We start from the raw sequence: 19,410 nt of genomic DNA, 5'->3' as shown, positions 1-19,410 counted from the left end.
ATCGTGATTATCTGGGTCCTATTACATATAATAATATAAGTTGTAAATATATAATGATGTGCTTAACCTGTCTTTATTATTGAATATTTAGCTTATTTTCAGTTTTTTAAAAATCATTACTCCTCCAACTAATAAAAATAAATGGAAAAAAATAAAAAGTTAAAAAAAAACCATTACAAATAGCACAAAGGTAAACTTGTTTGTGAATAAAGCTTTGTCTGCATTTAGAATTTTTTTCAGATAGATTCCTAGAAGCGGAATTACTAGGTCAAAGAATGTGATTATTAAAAATGCTTAACACATGCTGCTAGATTGTTTCCTGAAAGATAGTTATATCAATTTACATTCCTTCTGCCAGTGTACATTATTGCTTGTTTAGCCTCGTCCTAATCGAGAGCTGTGGGTTTGCAAAAATAACTCCAGGTCCTCTCTCCCTTGCCCTTTCTGTCGACAATAATTGGTCATGTTCTGGTAGTGTGTTCCTATGTCTGCAATTGCTGGGCTTTTGGATTTTAACCTCTATGTAGTAGACCTTGACTCTTGCATAAATTCTGTTTCCAGCTGGTGGACAGAGGTCACCTTAGCCTCTTTATTCTTTAACTGTATTTTTACAGATAGAGCTGAGGGGAAGCTCTGTTGCTTCCAAGAAAGGCATGGCATGTGCAATGTGGTCTGAGAGGTTTTCACTTGCCTTTGTACTGACTGTACGTGTGACCTTAATATTGTAGGCGTAGGCATAGGAGTTTTTTTCATCAAATGAAATTGCTCCAAATTTTTGTATTATCCCTGTAGCAGTAGTTTTTTGGTGCTGAATAAAATGAATCTGTGGCTGCCCTTCAAATCAGCCTCTAGAATTTGTGGCCAAGAATTTTCCTGCTAAGGAAGAGATTCATCTGAAAAGACGACAATTTAAGTAACTATCATAAGTAACAGCCTGTATTTTTAGCCTGAGAGTGGACAGAGCTAGCCTAGTTACTCTTATTGAAATGACTGAGTAGCAATTCGAGAATTCCTGATCATTCCAAGCAGCAATTATTGTTGGTGGGTTTTCCTACCCCTCTTTTTGCTGATAGCTCTTTTTATTAGAAATTTGGTCTGTAGTGATCCTCAAAGGGGCTGATTCTGGCTACCTGGAAGGGTATCCCAGGTGGCATATAAGACCATTTGCTTCCATGATAGTTATTAAAATATAACTTCATTCACAGTATATTAAGTTGTGGTACTTAATTTAAAGTTTAGAGAAAGGCAAAATGACCCATGTAGAGAGTGAAGAAATAAATGTCTCACTTGAGGATATGGAGTTACAGAGAGGATTTTTAGTGGGACATGGGAGAGATCACACAGTTTTGCCAGACTGATCTACCTCTTCTAGATGAATTAGCATGTCTACATGTCCCTTGTTCTGCAGAAGTCAGTACCGGAGATTTTGCCCTACATTGTTCCTAAGAATGCATGATCTGCCTTTAATCGTCCTTCCTGTTACTGCCAGAACTTCCTGCCCCTGTGCAGATTGAGAGCGAGGTGTGGGGGTCACCAGAGTGCAGGTGCTCTCCGGCCATGACAGCGTCCCTGAGACAGTCCCTCTGGTTCTGTTAGCGTCATGATTAGTGTGCTGCATTCCCTAGCTTTCTGGTTTGCTTCCTGTCATGGGTAAATTAATCATGTGAGGTTAGGAATAATATTCTTCCATTTTACTACTTGTTAAAAAAAAGTACAGAAAACTTAAGAGACCTTTATATTCTTTACTTTCTCTGTAGTAATGGAACGACGATATCCCAAGGAAGTCCAAGATCTTTATGAAACAATGAGGCGATTTGCAAGGATAGTGGGGCCGGTGGAGCATGACAAGTTCATTGAAAGCCATGCGTGTAGGTGGTTTTTTAACCTTGACCATATGTTTCTCTGTGTGTGTTTATATAAATAGGAATGATAATGGTGTTTTATGTGAAATTCTGTAAACAAGTGAATTTTTTTTTAATTGTTTCTTCCCCTTTATTGTTATGAGATAAATTTGAAACTTTGGGAATGGAGAAGAAAGCTTAAAAATACTAGTAGCTCTCCGCCCCCCCTTTAGATAAACAGTAGTTTAGTAGCTTTTTCCCCCATTTTTAATATGGGAGTTTGCAAATACATGGGGGTTCATTATACTATGATATACATGTATCCATCACCCAGCTTTAGCAGTTAACCATCCAGTGGCTGATCCAGTGTCATCTTTATCACCCATTCCTTTCCCATCCTCAACTGGATTATTTTGAGGCAAATCACATTATTTTGTTCATAATTATTTTAGTATTAAAACTAGTTTCTAGGTGGGGGACAGAGTTGGGTGACTCATGGAAATAATATATAGCACTTACATCATTTTCCTGCCTTTTTTCTCTGAGAGAGATCTATATAGTTATCATTTGATTTCTCACTATAAAAAATTGAAGTTGTTAACACAGTAAGGCCTGGACTATAAAAGTCTGAACTGAAGGGCTGAGTCTATGCCTTTCATCATGAGATTCAGGTATTTGATTTTGACTCCCAAATTTAGTTCAGGAAAGTACTTCATGAAGGCTTGTATCCTGTTCTCTTTGTGCAGATATTTCTTGCATGACATTGCAGGCATTTATCTGAACTGGGTTGGTTGTCCTCACAGACACCCTGTTTAGTTGGCATTCTTTGTGTGATTTATCCTGGGTGTCTGATCTTTACTTCCTGTCCCAGTTTGTACCATCGCTGGTTTATGTGTCACTCCAGGGGACTACACCCCGTGGATTGTCCAGGTTCTTCCTTCATCCGCTTTTGCAAAGCACCCAGATTTGAACATTCCATCACATAATAATCTGAGCAGTGCAACCTGATCTGTGTGCTCAGAGGAGGCAGAAATCTTGGTTTATGGAAAACACACTGCTCTTTTGTCCCTGTAAGAGAAAAGCTGTAAAGAAACCATCGGGAACTTGAGCACAGAATTTTGTCCTTCCCTTGCAGAAAAGTCTGTGTCATGTAATACCAGAGACAGGTTTCATACCGAAATTTGGCTTTGTGGCTAGAACTTTTAACAAGGAATAAATAGAGCAGGGAAACTTGGTGGTTTGAGAAATTATATTCATTACTACTGTAGCTAAATGAATTCAGCCAGGTCACTATGAAGTTTTCTAAGAAACAATTCCAGCTGCTTTCTGCAGTTGGAGACAGAAACCAAAAGACCACTGGAGTACATTTTTGTCAGCTCTTAAGTAAAATTTCTAATGAGATATTAGCAACAATTAGGATTCACCAGATGGAATTGCCCAGTCTTTTATAGAAGGCAGGATTACTGAAAATATTTAGCAGTAAAAGTGCTCATTGATGTTGATTTTGTTTTTCTGATTTTTCTCTGTCTTTTTTGGGGGGGATAAACAGTGGAATTTGAACTCCGAAGGGAAATCAAAAGGCTCCAAGAATACAGGACGGCAGGCATTACCAATTTTTGTAGTAAGTATGCTTATGCTCCACACTAAATCAGGGCATGTGCCTTCCAAACATATTAACAAGCTTCCACATTTCAGAATGAGTTTTTGGTCTTTCCCAAAAGTTTCATCTATTTAATCCTTATAAATACCATTATATGGATTATCTGAGGTGAAATAAAAAGTATGACAGAGTTGCTGCTTTAGATTTAGGATTCTATTGTGGCCTCTAAAAAAAAAGATTTTGTATTCCAACGTTTAGCCTCAGCCTTTTTAAATTTAGTGATGCATCATATGATCATTCCCATTAAGCACACTTCAGTTGGTTCTAGGCACTTGCATCCCAGTTACTTGAGGTAGAGATGATTATATTCATGGCACCTAACTGTTCACCATGCATTGGACTGTACCTTTTATACGTCACCAACTTAAGAGAGGGACTTCTCTGGTGGCTCAGATGGTAAAGTGTCTGCCTACAATGTTGGAGACCTGGGTTCGATCCCTGGGTTGGGAAGATCCCCTGGAGAAAGGAATGGCATCCCACTGTAGTACTCTTGCCTGGAAAATCCCATGGACGGAGAAGCATGGTAGGCTACAGTCCATGGGGTCGAAAAGAGTCGGACACGACTGAGCAACTTCACTTTCACTTTCAACTTAAGAGATGGGTATTGTTATTCTCATTTAATAGAGAAACTAAGGATGAAAGTGATTAAGTAACTAGTTGTAGTAGAGCCAGGTTGTAAGAGAAGGCAGTTGTGTTGGCAGTTAAGAGCTGAAGTCTAGGCTTGGACAGCTTGGGTTTGGATTCTGGCTCTTTTACCAAATCTGTAATTCTATTTGTTTCAATTTTCCAAGTCTCTTAGAGTTCATGTGAAGATCAAATGAGAGATAATGCGTGAAAACATAGTATACTACCTGACGCACCAAGTCCTCAATACATGACATTTTCTGTCATTTTGTTGTTGTTTTGGCGATGGTCTTCAGCATTCCCTCCTTCCTGTTGGTTGAAAGCTATCACCCATTCACCCACTGCTCAAGTTTAGCCTAGTAAAATGGCTCTTTATTTTTAACATTGGAAACTGTTTACAAAATGAAATTTTATGTGGAGCACTAATCCATAAGGAAAAGTGGAACTCCTTAGGTTGAAGTCTGATGATTCAGACCATGTGTGGAGCCCAGGACCACCGGTATGTTCACAGTAATCCCTGAGATATTTTCATGGTAACCTGGGCCTCTATGGAACTTGGCTTGAAACCCACTGGTTTGATTTTGGATCTTACATACATTAATAGTGTAGAAAACACTATGCAGCTGTTAGCAAGATGCATATGAAGACTCTGATACCAGATTTGGGTTACCTGATGTTGGTTGTCTCCAGGAAAGAGGTGAAAAGAATAGTAATAGTCAGTGAGGATTTATTTTTATTTGTAATCCTAACTGGTTTTTAAGGAACAGTGTATGTGTATAGAATTTGTGTGACTTGGAAAAATATATCGATAGAAAAAAATAAAGCAGGAAGTAAATATGACAGTATTAGAAGTTACTTTTAGGGGATGGAAATATGAGCAACTCCAACTTTGTTTGTACTTTTCTGTTTTGGGAATTCCCTCTCAAATTTCTTAAAGGTAGAAAAGGAATAAACACATTTTCATTTCTTATCAAAAAAGAGATTTCCAACTAGGGGAAATCACTTTGCTCTTAGAAAAATAATTCTGGAAGCAGTTTTTCAAAGGAAATTAAAAAATGACTGGGAATCCCCTGGGGTCCAGTGGTTAGGGCTCTGCGATTTCACTGCCATGGGCCTAGGTTTGATCCTTGGTTGGGGAACTAAGATCCCACAAGCCTCACAGCAAGGCCACAAATTAAAAATTAAAAGAGATGAACTGTTTGTTGATGAGTTAGGAAGCCCTTTGGTTAGTTCTGCTACCTTGTCATTCTTGTCACTTTTTTAACATCTACAGGTGCCAGAACCTATGATCACCTCAAGAAGACTCGAGAAGAGGAACGCCTCAAACGCACCATGCTCTCTGAGGTCCTCCAGTACATCCAGGACAGCAGCGCCTGCCAGCAGTGGCTCCGCCGGCAGGCTGACATGTGAGGAATTAGTCTGGGGGACAACATCATGGGGCTTTTGGCCTTTACCTGTATTTTCAGATAGCCCTGTGGGTGCCCTACCCTAAATGGCAGAGCTGTAATAATTAGGTAGCTAGAAGAATTCAGAAAACTTCAGCAGGCTGTCTCAAACAGTACAGTACCGACAGTTTTGAGAAATGTAATTGGCCTCCTAGAATCCTACTTTGCTATTTTGACCTTATTTTTTAAGATTAGTGTATTCCCTTGCCACGCCTTCTTTCTTCTTCTGTATCTACTGGTGTGATTTTCACTGGAGGATCAAATTCCTGCTTTTTGCTCATGAATGGTCTCCGTGATGTGCCACACCAGGACCTCTTCTTATCAAATCGAGGCAGTTTCCTTCCCTGGAACAGATTTCCTTTCTTGAGTTGTGTATAGTGGGGATAGCCTGTAAAAGCGTAATCTAGTCTGTCTCATTACTTCTCTTCAAAGTAGCTGACCTGATAAATGTTACCCAGTCTCTCATGGGCTTTTGGAAATTGCTTTCTTGATGTGACATAAGTTTAAATGCCTCTTCTTTTTTGTAGTGATTCTGGCCTGAGTCCTTCTGTTCCCATGACTTCGAATTCAGGTAATTATTTTTCAGGCTGGAGCAAGTCACAATTGTGGAGTTTTCATCCTGGGAATTACAGTGACCCAACAAACCCTCCCGCCTTTGTGGGAGCCACGTGCTTAGGCAGGGGAATGGTGATTGTTATACAGATTCATAAACATCAGCAAGTTAGAATCTTCATGGCCAAACAGGAACTTTCCTCGGGTTTACATTACAAAGAAAGGGGAGGAAAGGACCTCAGACAGGTGTTTTTTCTATTTTACCACTGTTCACAGGCAGTTCATTTACTATGATTTTATATACCACAGACTTCAAGATTTTCTCACAGGGGATAAATTAAAGGCTTTGTATCCTATATGAGCAAGGAGGTACGTTACTTGCCAGAAAAGTAAGACTTTCTTTATAAGTTGGAGAGTTAAAAGTATTTCTGTTTCTTATCTCTTCCGGCATGTCCTATTTTGAGGTCAGTTTACAGGGCAGGATTAAGCCGTATGATATCTGATAATCCTTGCTGCTTGGTAATTAATAAATGGTGGTGTGGGGTGGTATTAGTTGTAGAACGCTGATCTGAGGTCATGGTGTTCGTTTGCCTATTTTCTTGGTTATCATTCATCCCTGCTCCATATGTAGAGTAGCCACTTCCCCTGATCAGAACATACAGACCACTCCACTGTTTACAGACTGGAGTTGGCAAAAAGGTAACCCATTGAAACTGGGAAAAATAGACCTTGTGATCCCATTCAAAAAATCTCCGATTCAAGACCCAGACAAGGGCTCAGAGAAGGCCACTGCAGGGGTGATTTTTTTTTTCCATTTATTCCTGTGTTTCAAGTAATTATTTTTTAATATTTAGAGGAGAAAAGAGTCTTTTAGGGAATAACCAAGACAGTTAAGTTTTATAAGTTTCTCACATCCAAATCCTCCCCCAGTCTAAAGACAGAAATAAGAAAATTTAATGTTGACTAATTAAAGTGAATGAACGTACTTGACCTGGCTTCTCTGGTATTTGTGTTTTCTGAACCTGCGCTCACTCTTGATTGCTTCTTTGGCGGGCATCGGTCCCCCTCAGCCCCAGTGTTTAGGTTGAGATGACCCTTTGCTCCTTTTCACACTCTGAGTTGCTCCTAAGGCAGTGCAGAGTTGGAAACCTGAATCACTGATCATAATGTAGCCTCTCGGAACTGGTGAGGCATTGAGTGATCGTAATCTCCATTTCAGGGCATTTAGGGTCAAGCTCGGCCTGGGACTGCGGAGCAGCTCCCATCCCCTCTGTTAATGTTAAAGGGAAGCCTGTGACAGCCTCTCCCCCTGCTCTCCACCACCTAAACAGCACCCCGCGCCCATGAAGTGTAACATAGTATTCTACATTTTCTTTTGCTTAACACAGCCCATTCACTCACGTGTACATTCAAAACAAATCCCTAGAGTTGTGCACATCAGGCTTCCCATCCTGGGCAGTGACCTCCTGCTTGGGTCTCTTTCTCGAGGTATGTGAGTTCACCTCAGCCTCTGCTTTGCCATATACTGGCTCATTGTTCCTCTCTGTGGGTCTTTCAGGTAAACAGGGCTACTTTGGGAGGAACAGATATTCCCTCAAATAATACATAATGAAGGGCCTTCTGCTGGCCTGACTCTCTGTCTTTGATCTCAAGGTGAATGGTACCTGGGTAATTACCATGTTTGCCTGCATTGCTGGCAGAATGGCCAGTGTCAGGGAATGTCTCTCCTGTAGAGTTGTTATTTCCATTCATCAGCTGTCAAGACGGGCAGCATGTGACCTTTCTTAACTGAATGACATCTGGGCTGTAGATTTTAGAATATTCTGCTGGGTTAGGAAGAATAATTTTACTTGACTCTGAGGTGTGTGTGATTATATGTGCGTTTTATCAAGGCAAAGGGCACTTGACTTACCTTTTTTTTTTTAAATTCTTTTCTTTAATCTTTCTTTATCTTTGGCTGTGCTGGGTCTTCATTGCTCTTGTGTGGGCTTGCTTTCCTAGTTGCAGCAAGTAGGGGCTACTCTTCATTGCAGTGCGTGGGCTTCTCCTCATGGTGGCGTCTCTTGTTGCAGAGCACAGGCTTTAGGGGCAAGGGCTTCAGTAGTTGCAGCACACAGACTCAGTAGTTGTCAAGGACATGGGCTTAGTTGCTCTGCAGCACGTGGAATCTTGCCCAGCCAGGGAGCGAACCTGTGTCCCCTGCATTGGCAGGCACATTATTATCCATGGCACCACTAGGGAAGTCCTTGACTTACTGTTTTTATTTTCAAGTGAACTTTGGGGTACCCGATGTATAGTAGTTTTGTACGTAACAGGCCTGACCATGGTGAACTTGTTATACTTTTTACCCCTGAGGTACTGTCTCTTACAAAATACATGCCTTCTTCTGTCTGTATCTATAGGTAGACGAAGTGCACCGCCCTTGAACCTCACTGGCCTCCCTGGCACAGAGAAGTTGAATGAGAAAGAAAAGGAGGTAACAAAAAGAAGGGGAACTGGTTAGAGGACAGAGAGTCGGGGCCAGTTATTCACTGAGTTGTCGTGAAAAACACATTACAGGATCAAACCCCTGTGGCTCTGCTCACATCACACATGTGCATACACAGCTCTAGTCATCCTCAAGGTCTCGGTGTTAAAGAACCGACCTTCGCAGGCCTCAGGGACTCATTTCCTCATCCCCCTGCCACCGTTCATCTGCTGACAGAAGAGCATATGATACATAAATCTAAATAATACCAACTATCATTTATTGAGCATTTATCATGTACCAGATACTATACTAAGTACTTTATTTCCTGAATTTAATTTTTTACAAACTTAAAATAACTTGTATATGGAAATGGTTATTTCCTATAAGAGTGGGCACTTTCAGAAGTTCTACTCTTATTCCAACAATATGACCATAATTGTCTCCGTGGTATGTGTATAAGCACAAAAGAGGAATCCATCATCATCTGTAGTCACACATTAACTTTGATTAAAAAAGCCATGACCTACTTTTCTTTTCCACCGTAATCACTTAATCACTGGATGTGACTTCTTATGACTGTTAGCTGTTTCTAAACTTTTAAGTCCAGCCTCAAATGAGTCATCATCAAGCATTTTCCAAAGAATGTGCGACAACTCTCAAGTCCATTCCAAAGAGGAATCCTCCTTTGTTCTTGTGTGCTCTTTTTATAGTTCCCAAGATCGGCGTCCTCATCTGCCACTCCATATCAGAAATTCAGGTCAGACAGAATGGAATAGAGGCTAGTATTAGACTTTGATTTTACCCAGTAGGAACAGTGAAGATGACCGTGGGAGGAGAAGGGAGTGTATGTTATGTCCAGGTATTGCTGAAGAAGGATTGCCATTCTGATTCAAGTATGGAATGACCCAGAGTTTCAAGCAGTTTTTTATCCTTACCCACAAAATGGTGACCTCAGACTGTTCATTGCTGAATAAATGGTAGGTGAACTAGAATTAAACCAGCTTTTTGCATCTTTAGCAGTTAAAGTGACCTCTTAGCAAGATCTCTAGATCTCCTTTCCTTCCAAAGTAGGAAGTATAATCACAAAAGTAGAGACTACGGGCTTATGCTGATACCAGAAATAATGTGATTCACACTTGGGAATCCAAGTGTCAGCACCCCCACCCCAGACCCTGCAACTCTTCCCTGACTGGCTGAGCCAGACGCTGCCGGGACTCTGCCCCAGGCCAGTCCTCAGGACACAGATTTGTACCTGCGACAAACCCCGGGGAGCCGGCTGACAGGTGCCGCAGCTCTCCCGGCATCACCCTCAGCCTTTTTCTGTCTCTTGAGACTATTCTCACCAAAGAAAAGACAGAATGGAATGTGGTCTAGCCACCAGCAGCTCCTGTAAATAGTTGGAGGTTGATGTCACTCTTTACACTTTATTATGGCTATACCTACTGGATTAAATTTTAAGACTGACAGATGTTAATGTTGATTAAATTTGCCATGTCTTGCAGCTCTGTCAGATGGTGAGGTTGGTCCCGGGAGCCTATTTAGAATACAAATCTGCTTTATTGAACGAATGTAACAAGCAAGGAGGCTTAAGACTGGCACAGGCAAGAGCACTCATCAAGATAGACGTGAACAAAACCCGGAAAATCTATGATTTCCTCATCCGAGAAGGATACATCACCAAAGCCTGAGGCTCCCCAGGAGTGTGGCGGGCCAGAGGACCGCACAGCCTTTCTGGAGCCTTGTTTTTGAATTGAAGTCTCGTTGTGAAAAGAGGGGAAGAACAAAGGAAATCTTCAGTTTTATTAGTGTCTACTTTCTTCTCCACCCTGCTTTAAAATACTCCTGTTGTTGGTATTGTGCCGCAGAATTATGTGCTAGATAAGCTATTGTTAATTGTGTGTGGGCATTCATTCCTAACACCTCTTGTAACTAAAACAAGAACCATAGTACCTCACATCACAGTGTTAGTAGAAATAGAACTAAACCAGTCTGTGATCCCAGGAGTGCAGCTCAGATTCTTGTACCTGCTTGGGAGGTTGGTTTTCTGATTATGTTTTGCCTTCAAACGTTACAGACAGATTTAAAATAAAGAGGTTATAGTGAGAGAAAGCTTTCTCTTTCTGTTTGAGGGTTTCTTTTTAAGCTGACAACTTATGTTTTTGAGTAGAAAGGAGGAAAACCTCCCCATGATGATCTTATCCCAAACTGTACTTGGAACTTGAATATCTGACTCTGTAATCTGCAGTATGACTGTCTAAAGACTTTTGAGGAGGTAGCAATGGATATAAAATGTCTCTGTTATTTTTAGAATTGATTAAAATGTTTTGCTACTTAATTTGTGGGTGTGTCAAATATTCTGGTAACTAAAACACACTTAGGGTGTTGGATGCCCACCTCATCATGCTGAGCTGTCTGTGTGTCCTGGGCTCACCCTTGTTGTCACTGGGGGCTTCCCAGAATACCAGGTCCCCGAGGATGGAGATGATGCAGTTAATTTCAGCATTGCTTGGATGAACCCTAGTTTCTCAACGGTGAAAGGGTAGCTACAAGAAGAGCTACTTTTAAAACAAAAGTAAAGCCTTTTCATGTGTGGAACTTACTAGATATGAGGGTGAGTGACTCTGCCACATCTGAAAGTTGGTCCTTAAATATTTTTGCACAGTAGGAAGCCAAACTCAGAGGGTTATCCCTATTCTATTGGAAGCAAACAGAATCATCACAGATTACCTCCGATAGCTGACTGATCTTTAGTTCTTTCATCATTCAAAATACCTAACTCAAATATCATATACTTGGTTGGAAATATCAGCACAAACTTCTTGGCTGATGAATATATGCATGTGGTTTGCTAATAGACTTCATCTAGGGTTTACAAATGAAAAGGAAACTCTTAGCATCTGAGGCAATTAGAATAAAGGACTTAAGTATTTAAAAAGGGTGGCTTGTGGTTATCTTTTTTTCTTTTTTTGTTTTCTTGACATAGTCCTATCATTAGAAAACATAGTATATCACCACCATCACCGAAAGTTGATTATAAAGGGTTGCCTCTTTTTTTTTTTTTTAATGCTAAGACTTAAAAAAAATACATTTATTATTTTTGGGTGCACCGGCTCTTCATTGCTGCACATGGGCTTTCTCTAGTTGTGGTGCTTGGGCTTCTCATTTCTGTGACTTCTCTTGTGTCATATGGGCTCTAGAACGTGTAGGCTCAGGCGTTGTGGCTCACGGGCTTAGTTGCCCTTTGACATGTGGAGTCCTTCCAGACCAGGGGTCGAACTTGTGTCCCCTGCATTGGCAGGCAGATTCCTAGCGACTGGACCCCCAGGGAAGTCCAGCTTCTTTTAAGTATTGTTCTAAAAGTGCACTAGATATCAGTATCGGGTGATGTCAGCCGTAGTCTAAGGTCCTTATTCTTGATTAAGGAAGGCTTCCTGGGAGAGGTGAGTTTTTGAGGCAATAAGATGGAGATGAGAGTAATAAAATGGCAGATGGAAGAGGGAGACTATTCCAGACATCATGGGTGGACGGGGATGTGGAGGCAGCCATGGGAGTAAGGAAAACGGTGCCAAGAGATTTAGTTGGCTGAGACACAGGGGGCAGCTGTGGTGGCTAGGAGTGGGAGGATGGCGGGACAGTCTGATGGAAACCTTGATTCAGTTGAAGTCTGAAAACTGATGAGGGAATCAGATTTGATGAAAATGGCATGGTTGAAAATAGTGACAAAAATAAGGCTGTAATTTCAAAAGACTGGATTATTATGGTTTTGGTAAACCCAGTTTTGCAGAATTTAAGACTTAGAATTCTAGGGGGTTTCTCAAATCAAGCCATAATTTTGGGTCAGGAGTACTTGAAAGGAGTCACTATCCTTTTGCATTTATAATAGAAAAGCATTTGCTGATATTAGATGTCACTAACTAGCTTACTACATTATTTCCTTCTTGTCACCAAAGGAAGGCCCTTCTTACGAAAAATCCAGAGCTAGCAAGAATTTTTCAAAGAATATTCCATCCTTCCCCTTATCTGCTAGATGGGATCGGCCATAAGCCAACTACATTGATAAATGTCTTTCTTGGTCCAGATCTTCTCAGAAGAAGGAAAGTTTAAAACAACAGCAGTGAACAATGAATAAAGATCTTTTAACTGTGAGGGATTTTTATTACAATTTAAAGGATTTCTGTTGGAACTTTTTCTTTCTGTTCAGTGACCCCTTCTTGTGCTCAGAGACCTTAGTCTCTACTGAAACCAACTGTCTGTGATTTATCTCTTCCTGGGTTCCAGTTTTCATCCTTTTATTGTTTACAACTCCCCTAACCCCATGCCCCCGTTTTAAATCTGGACTTGGTTAACCAGTCACTGCTAAATGATAAGAACAAACTTCCCAGTTTTGAGTAATGAGATTATCAGCTTGTGGTTATGGGAAAGGGAAGACCAGTGATGTTCATCAATAACAAAGTTCTACTTGAGAAGTCATTCAAACTTTAGGAAAAATGTAGATACATAATAACTAGAGTTTCCAGCATGATTAGTCAGAAAACCAAACTGAGACAAAGAGAAGCTTTGGAAAGCTAAATTGTTTGTAACTCCGAAACACCTTGACTGGTTTCCAAGCAAGAGAGCTGTACTGTGTTCTAAACAGCATTCTGGAATATTGCCCATTCTTTTTTTTAAAATTTATTAATTTGCCTGTGCCGGATCTTGCTTGTGGCACAAAGATAGGGTCTTCAGTTGCAGCACTTGGGATCTAATTCCCTGACCAGGGGTTGAACCCAGACCCCTTGCCCTGAGAGCATGGAATCTTAGCCATTGGACCATCAGGGAAGTCCCTCGCCCATTCATTTTTAAGGATGTCTTTGTAGATACCTCCCTGAAGAAGGGAATGGCAACCCACTCCAGTATTCTTGTCTGGAGAATCCCATGGACAGAGAAGCCTAGCAGGCTACAGTCCATGGGGTCGCAAAGAGTTGGACACGACTGAGCGACTAACACTTTGTAGATAACCTTGTTACACTGTTATTAACACAAAAAGCTTTCCTATACCTTAACATGTACCTGGCTTTTTAATCTGAATTTCTGAAAGTTAGTTCCATTCAAGAAGAAGCTTTCCTTTCCTTTCCAGTGTGTTTAGCTGGATGTGAGTAACCTCTCCCAGATCGGCGAGAAAGGACCACCTCTGTTACAATAGGATACTACCATGTCTGTGGCCTGTGCAGAAGAGGTAGCCCAGCTATAATAATTTCCCTTCAATCAGACACAATAACCAGCCCTCTGCATGAAATGTAAGTGATAATGATCTCGGGGTGCAAGGAGAGCCAGAGCAGCCTGGACAGGATAGCAGTGGTCATGCTGACACGGACACTTTTTTTGGGAGAGGGAATGGTAGTGAAGAGTAGCTTGAAGTATCTTGGAACCTAAGTCTCCTATCCACGGAGTCCTCATTGGCATTGTATGCTGCTTCTGAGGGCTAGAGGGTGGGGACAGGTAAATCATTTCCCAGAAACTTGGAAAGCCGGTTTTTTTTATCTAATAGAGGGAGTTCTTTGTCTATTCATTGTTTGCCTTGTTGCTTTGGCTTCTACCAGTTGAGATGCACGGAGATAAACTGCCCTTGGATTCGACTGACCAGACTTACAAGGCAAGAGACACAGGTACTTGAAGGATAAATGTCTTGCATCTGACATTAAAATTCCTTTGTCACTATGAGTTACTTGCTTGGTATGCATTGTGTAGTGGGCCCCCTTCCCTGTTAAGAGTAGGAATAAGGAAGTTGAGATAAGAATGTAGAAAATGACCATTAAAATGTTTAATACCCCAAACTGAAAGCTACAAAAAATTTGATTTAATAGATACAGTCCTGACTATCACCATGTCCCCTGTCTTTGAAAGCTGTAGTTAACCTATACCAGCCCAGATTTGTTTTTCGTCTTTCTGGGCTGGGTAATTAAGTCTGAAGCACTTATATTCTACTATCGAACACAGGGGATGGATTTCTGTGGCAGCAGATAAACCATTTGATTGAATTAGTCTCATGTTCTTAATCAAGCCACACTGTTTTTCAGCTTTCTCTGGTCTCCCTGGAGGTCTTACATGACAGCTTTCAGGTAGTTGACGATTAATCTTGCCTTGGTCCAGAGTTATGTTGATCAGCAGTAACATCTCAGGAAGTGTGGAATGGAGAAGGCCTCACAATTGTTTTAAGAAGTTGGCATTTTAGTAAAGCAAAAAAATGCTGAAATTCTGTCATCACCATTGTGAACTGACAGCTAAGTGCCACCTCATAACACTTCCAATGTACCTCTCTCCTCCCCAGAGAGCTTTTCTTCCAAGTATACTCCCCGTATCTGTATTGTTGGCTAACCTAATCCACTTTTCTCATTAAACGATAGATAACTATTTGAATTCCCCACCCCACCTCCCCATTATCACAACATAAAACGTTATTTTAAGAAATAAATACTGGAACCTGCACTGTGGAGTTTAATGTTCCCAAACAATATACCCTATCAAAAAACTGAGTTGGGACTAAGTATCTGATGTTCTTCTTTCAATTTCCAACCTTAGGATGTTGTCTAAGATGAAAAAGGCCATTTTCAGGGTAATTTAATCGCTTTTCCCCAAAATCATTGAAAAGGGGTGAAAAGTTCAGAAGTGCCACGAAGACACCAGCTCCCAAGTACCAGGGGCCTTGGAGATGGGTGAACTGATAGGAACTTTCAGGAGAGGAGAGCACCGCAGTGGGCCAACCTTTACCCCATGGGAATTTGATTTGCCTTTGAGAGGTGGAACAGTTTTCCACACAGTATCCTGTTGGGAGCCTCTTTTTAAGCAAAGTCAAGCTGCAGCAGAAAAGCCACTGGACTGGGGGCAGGAGCCAGAGCCCTATTTTATTTATTTATTTATTTTTGCCTAGAGGATGACATCTTAAGATATATATAATTTTTTCTTAACCAGAGGGCATTTATCTAAGCTCTAGCCACAGGTAGGTGACAGCAATGTCCATCTTACCTGGCTGCCCCCACCCCCCGCTAAGATCTTTGCCTTGTTCTGGGTGTGCATAGCTTCAGATTCGAGACACCTGTCAGATCTCAGTGAGCACAGGTTTAGCTTCAATGATGTAAAGCAAAACGCTTTTGAGAGCAAAATCTCCCAGGAGTGTCTCCACCCCCAGCAACTGCAGAAAAGAAGGCGTTGGTGGGAGAGAAGGGTGGCTATAGACGTCATTGCATCTTCCAGATCCCAGCTGTGACCTTGCTCAGAGTTTTACAGTTAAAAATAACCATGGCTTAGAGTTGGGGTGGGGGGGAAGTAAACTGTTTCATCTCCATGGAAACAAGGAGGGGGGTGGGGGGAAGCCGAGCCTTGGATTGCCAGCAGATGTGGCAAGAGGGGGCGGATGCAGGGGCTGGGAGTTTAGAAGCCCTCTGGTGAAGGAAGATATCCCTGATTAGCATCCAGATTGTAGTCAGACATTGGTCCAGGGTTCTGGAGACAGAACTGCAGAGGTTATGTTTGCAATAATGTATACATTTTGGGAGGGTGAAGTCTTGATTGAGGCTTACAATGTAACACAGATTTGCTACTATTTGGCAAAGCAGAGAGCAGATGAGCAACATAGTAGGTTAGATGTTGCCTTCTAACCAATCTGGGAACCTCTGCTACACCCCCACCCCTTCAGTTTCCCTTGTTTTTATTTGCATAGTCAGAGGTTTGACATCAGAATATTGTCACAATTTATAACTAGAGGGTGCTGGCCTTCTGCTCCTGGGCTGATATGGTCATTAATTCCCTTTCAGTAGGATCAGGTTTTTTCTCTTTGGTGTTGTAGGAGATTATGCAAAGTGGCATTAATTACCTAGTAAGTCCTTAAAGTTATCTCTTACCATTTCTGGTATTGTTACTACCAGAGGTTACTAACTCTTGGTGGGGAGACAGTATTTTATTTTTTCATTTCCCTTTTCTTTGACGGTTTCCTTTGAAACAATTTTTTCCCCTCAAGAAAGACATGAATATGTTCTAGTTAAAAAAAATCAAATCCCTCTATTTTCCTTTTTAAATGAAGGGTGCATATGCTTTCTTGTTTACCTGTCTGGCATAAAGTGCTAATCTTTGTACTGCTATTTAATAATAATACAACCTTGGGCAAGTTTTTTTAACCCCTCATTTCTGAACTATGGTCGATAAAACCTACCCAACTGTGTTTGATGAAGATAAATTAGATAAAGTATATAATACACCTTACACCTCCCTTCCCTTCCCATTGAGCCTTTAATATTTTCATTTAACTACAGCCAGGTATGAACAAGCCTTTGATTTTCCATGGTAAATGGTAAATTCACACCACAATAAAGTCTCACAGAGGGACACTAAGATCTGAAGGACACAGATCAAATGTTAAAATAGGCACAGATGCATTTTTTTCATGGATGTTGTTTATATTGGAATCTTCATCACAGTGCATCATTGCCCCAGCCCTAGGGTTGAATTAAGGGCAGAACGTTTCAGAGACAGACAGATACTAAATGACCTAGTTATCCTAGACATGTTGCAATAATATTTCCATATATAATGCCTAGCTCAAGAAGCTTGAACTCAGGTTACAAAATTGTAGGTACACTGTAAGAAAACTAAAAAATCAGGCATGGAAGGAAAAAAAATCAGAAAAAGATGCTAATAGTTGTTTTGTTAAATAGTAAAATTAGAGGTGATGCTTTCTCCCTATCCTAGGTATTTTGGTTTTTGTAATGTGACTTTTTTATCGATGGAAAAACAAATTACATGAGAACTAGTAAGACTCTACAAATAGAAGTTTATAATATTTTGCAATGAATAATATCTAGTTAATCCTTATGATAGCCATATAAGGGACTATCTTACATCTTACAAAATAGCATAAGCATTAGGCAAGTTTCTATAGTAAATGAAATATTTTTTTTATTTCTATCCCTCTAGTTTTTTGGGGGGTTTGTTTTTAAATATTTTCCACATTTATACAGTTTTCTCCCAGATACCAGGTGTCCACTGTCCTCTTACATATGTGGAAGGACAATAACATCGAACTTTACTTCCCTGGGGGATTTGCATTTTTATAGCTATTAATGGCAGAGACTCTGGAATTACAGGCATTAGTAAGCTGGCATGCCAGAGCCCTGGGACCCGATGACACCCTGAAACCAAGATTCCATAAACCGGGGAGCCCTGAACACAGTTATCTTCCAATTGTGACAGATACATCAAATCTGTTGCCAATTTGTTAGCCAGAAGAAGCAATTCAAATGGAAGATGCAACTATTTGAGGGACTCATAAAGGTCTGATTAGTCTTAGGAGCAGTCATTGCCCAAGCAATTAAGGAGAATATCTTTGGAAAGGCAGACATCAGAAGCCAAGCAGAGTAGAAGTTTCCCCTCTATTTACTGGGTCTAATCAGATCAGCTCTTATTTTGCACAGAAGCTACACGGCTCTAAAGCACTGCTTATTTAGATGTAGTCAGGAGCATCCACACCTTCCCTGGGCACAAACAGGTCAGATTTTTACAGCAGATGATCTCTAAGACGTTCCTACATCTAAAATAATTGACACCTATAAATGTACCTATATATAGTCTAGTAAAGTGCTGCCCAGTAAGGAAGCCACTGGCCTCGTGAGGCTATTTACATTTAAATTGATTTAAATTAATTACAATTTAAAACTCAGTTCTTCAGTCACACTAGGCACATTTCAAGAGCTCAAAAGCCACATGAGGCTAGCAGCAGCCATAATGGACAGTGCAGTACGGGTCATCTCCAGCCCCCAAAGTTCTATCCGACAGTGCTGGTCCGGAAGACAACACCTTCAACTGCATTTTTTTGTCGAGGCCTCTGTAAGCCCACATTTCCACATTCTGTAAAGGGCTAAAGCACCTCCCTACCCACAGGCATATATGTACAGTCACTAAATGATCTTTCTGAGTTTAGCACTTCTTCCTACTTTCCTTAATCTCTAGATCTTTACACATACATTACACTCAGCACAAACTTTATTTTAGCCCTCCTCCCTCCTCTTCCCTGATGAGGATTTGATTCTTCATGGTAGGCTTAGTTCTACAATGTGTGAAAATGCCCAGTTCCTTGTCACCAAGGAGTTGTTCTGGAAGCCTGCCTTCTGTGTAATAAACAAGCTTGAATCTGAAGAGGGATGTATCTATCCGTGCTGCTGAGTCACGGAATTGACTGAAGGAAAGACTGTGGGGGGAGAAACAGAGGAAAGCAGCATACAGTCGCTTCTATTAGAGATTATGCTATTTTGGTATTGGCGTGTCAAAAATAAATCACTAGATGAGTTGATGGTGGCACACTTTGGTACTGGGAAAATGCCTTCCCCAGGCAAGATTTGAACTCCTAATGTGTTATCCTGAATCAGATTCTGCATTGTTCTCTCTTGGAAAGATTAATTTTGCTTAATTTTAAGGCTTTCTCTCTTTATGACGGGAAAACTAGACATCTTTCCATTCTAGGCCTTTTTAGCTCCCTTAAGATGATCACTAAAATGGCTTTGATGTTATATTTTTGTCTGGAAAGCAGACAGAACTTTTGGATATTCCTGCACCCACGGAATGACTTGGAATCCGGTTGGAGATCAGAAAGAGCATGAAAAAGCCTCAGAGCTTATGGTTGAAGAGGCAGGAGGTTAGGAGAGTGGGATGTAAACCCAAAGCGCTGTGTTCACTTCCCTCACCCATCCCTCCTCCCAAAACTATGATTACTCGTTTGACTGTTCAGCAACTCTGATGCCAACGATTTACACTCGTGAGGAGCTGGAGCTGGTGAGTAAAGGGCTGGGTGTG

General features: G+C 40.9%; 1 protein-coding gene across 6 annotated transcripts in view; it reads left to right on the top strand.

Annotated features, from left to right (window-relative positions):
* Positions 1-11,527, top strand: part of TADA2A (transcriptional adaptor 2A) — a 45,800-nt gene extending 34,273 nt beyond the window's left edge. For 4 of the 6 annotated variants that reach the window (XM_065909305.1, XM_065909301.1, XM_065909302.1 and 1 more), the window contains 6 exons: positions 1,758-1,868; positions 3,391-3,462; positions 5,399-5,531; positions 6,098-6,141; positions 8,525-8,598; positions 10,095-11,527. In XM_065909305.1, coding sequence (XP_065765377.1) covers positions 1,758-1,868; positions 3,391-3,462; positions 5,399-5,531; positions 6,098-6,141; positions 8,525-8,598; positions 10,095-10,280 — 620 coding nt within the window. In that variant the 3' untranslated portion in view covers positions 10,281-11,527. The remainder of the gene's footprint in view (positions 1-1,757; positions 1,869-3,390; positions 3,463-5,398; positions 5,532-6,097; positions 6,142-8,524; positions 8,599-10,094) is intronic. The other 2 variants (XM_065909304.1, XM_065909306.1) reach the window with 2 other exon arrangements.
* Positions 11,528-19,410: the final 7,883 nt, after the last annotated feature.

Source organism: Muntiacus reevesi, chromosome 18, assembly GCF_963930625.1.
Source record: "Muntiacus reevesi chromosome 18, mMunRee1.1, whole genome shotgun sequence".
Lineage (NCBI taxonomy): Eukaryota > Metazoa > Chordata > Mammalia > Artiodactyla > Cervidae > Muntiacus > Muntiacus reevesi.
This window is presented reverse-complemented; position numbering and strand designations above follow the sequence as displayed.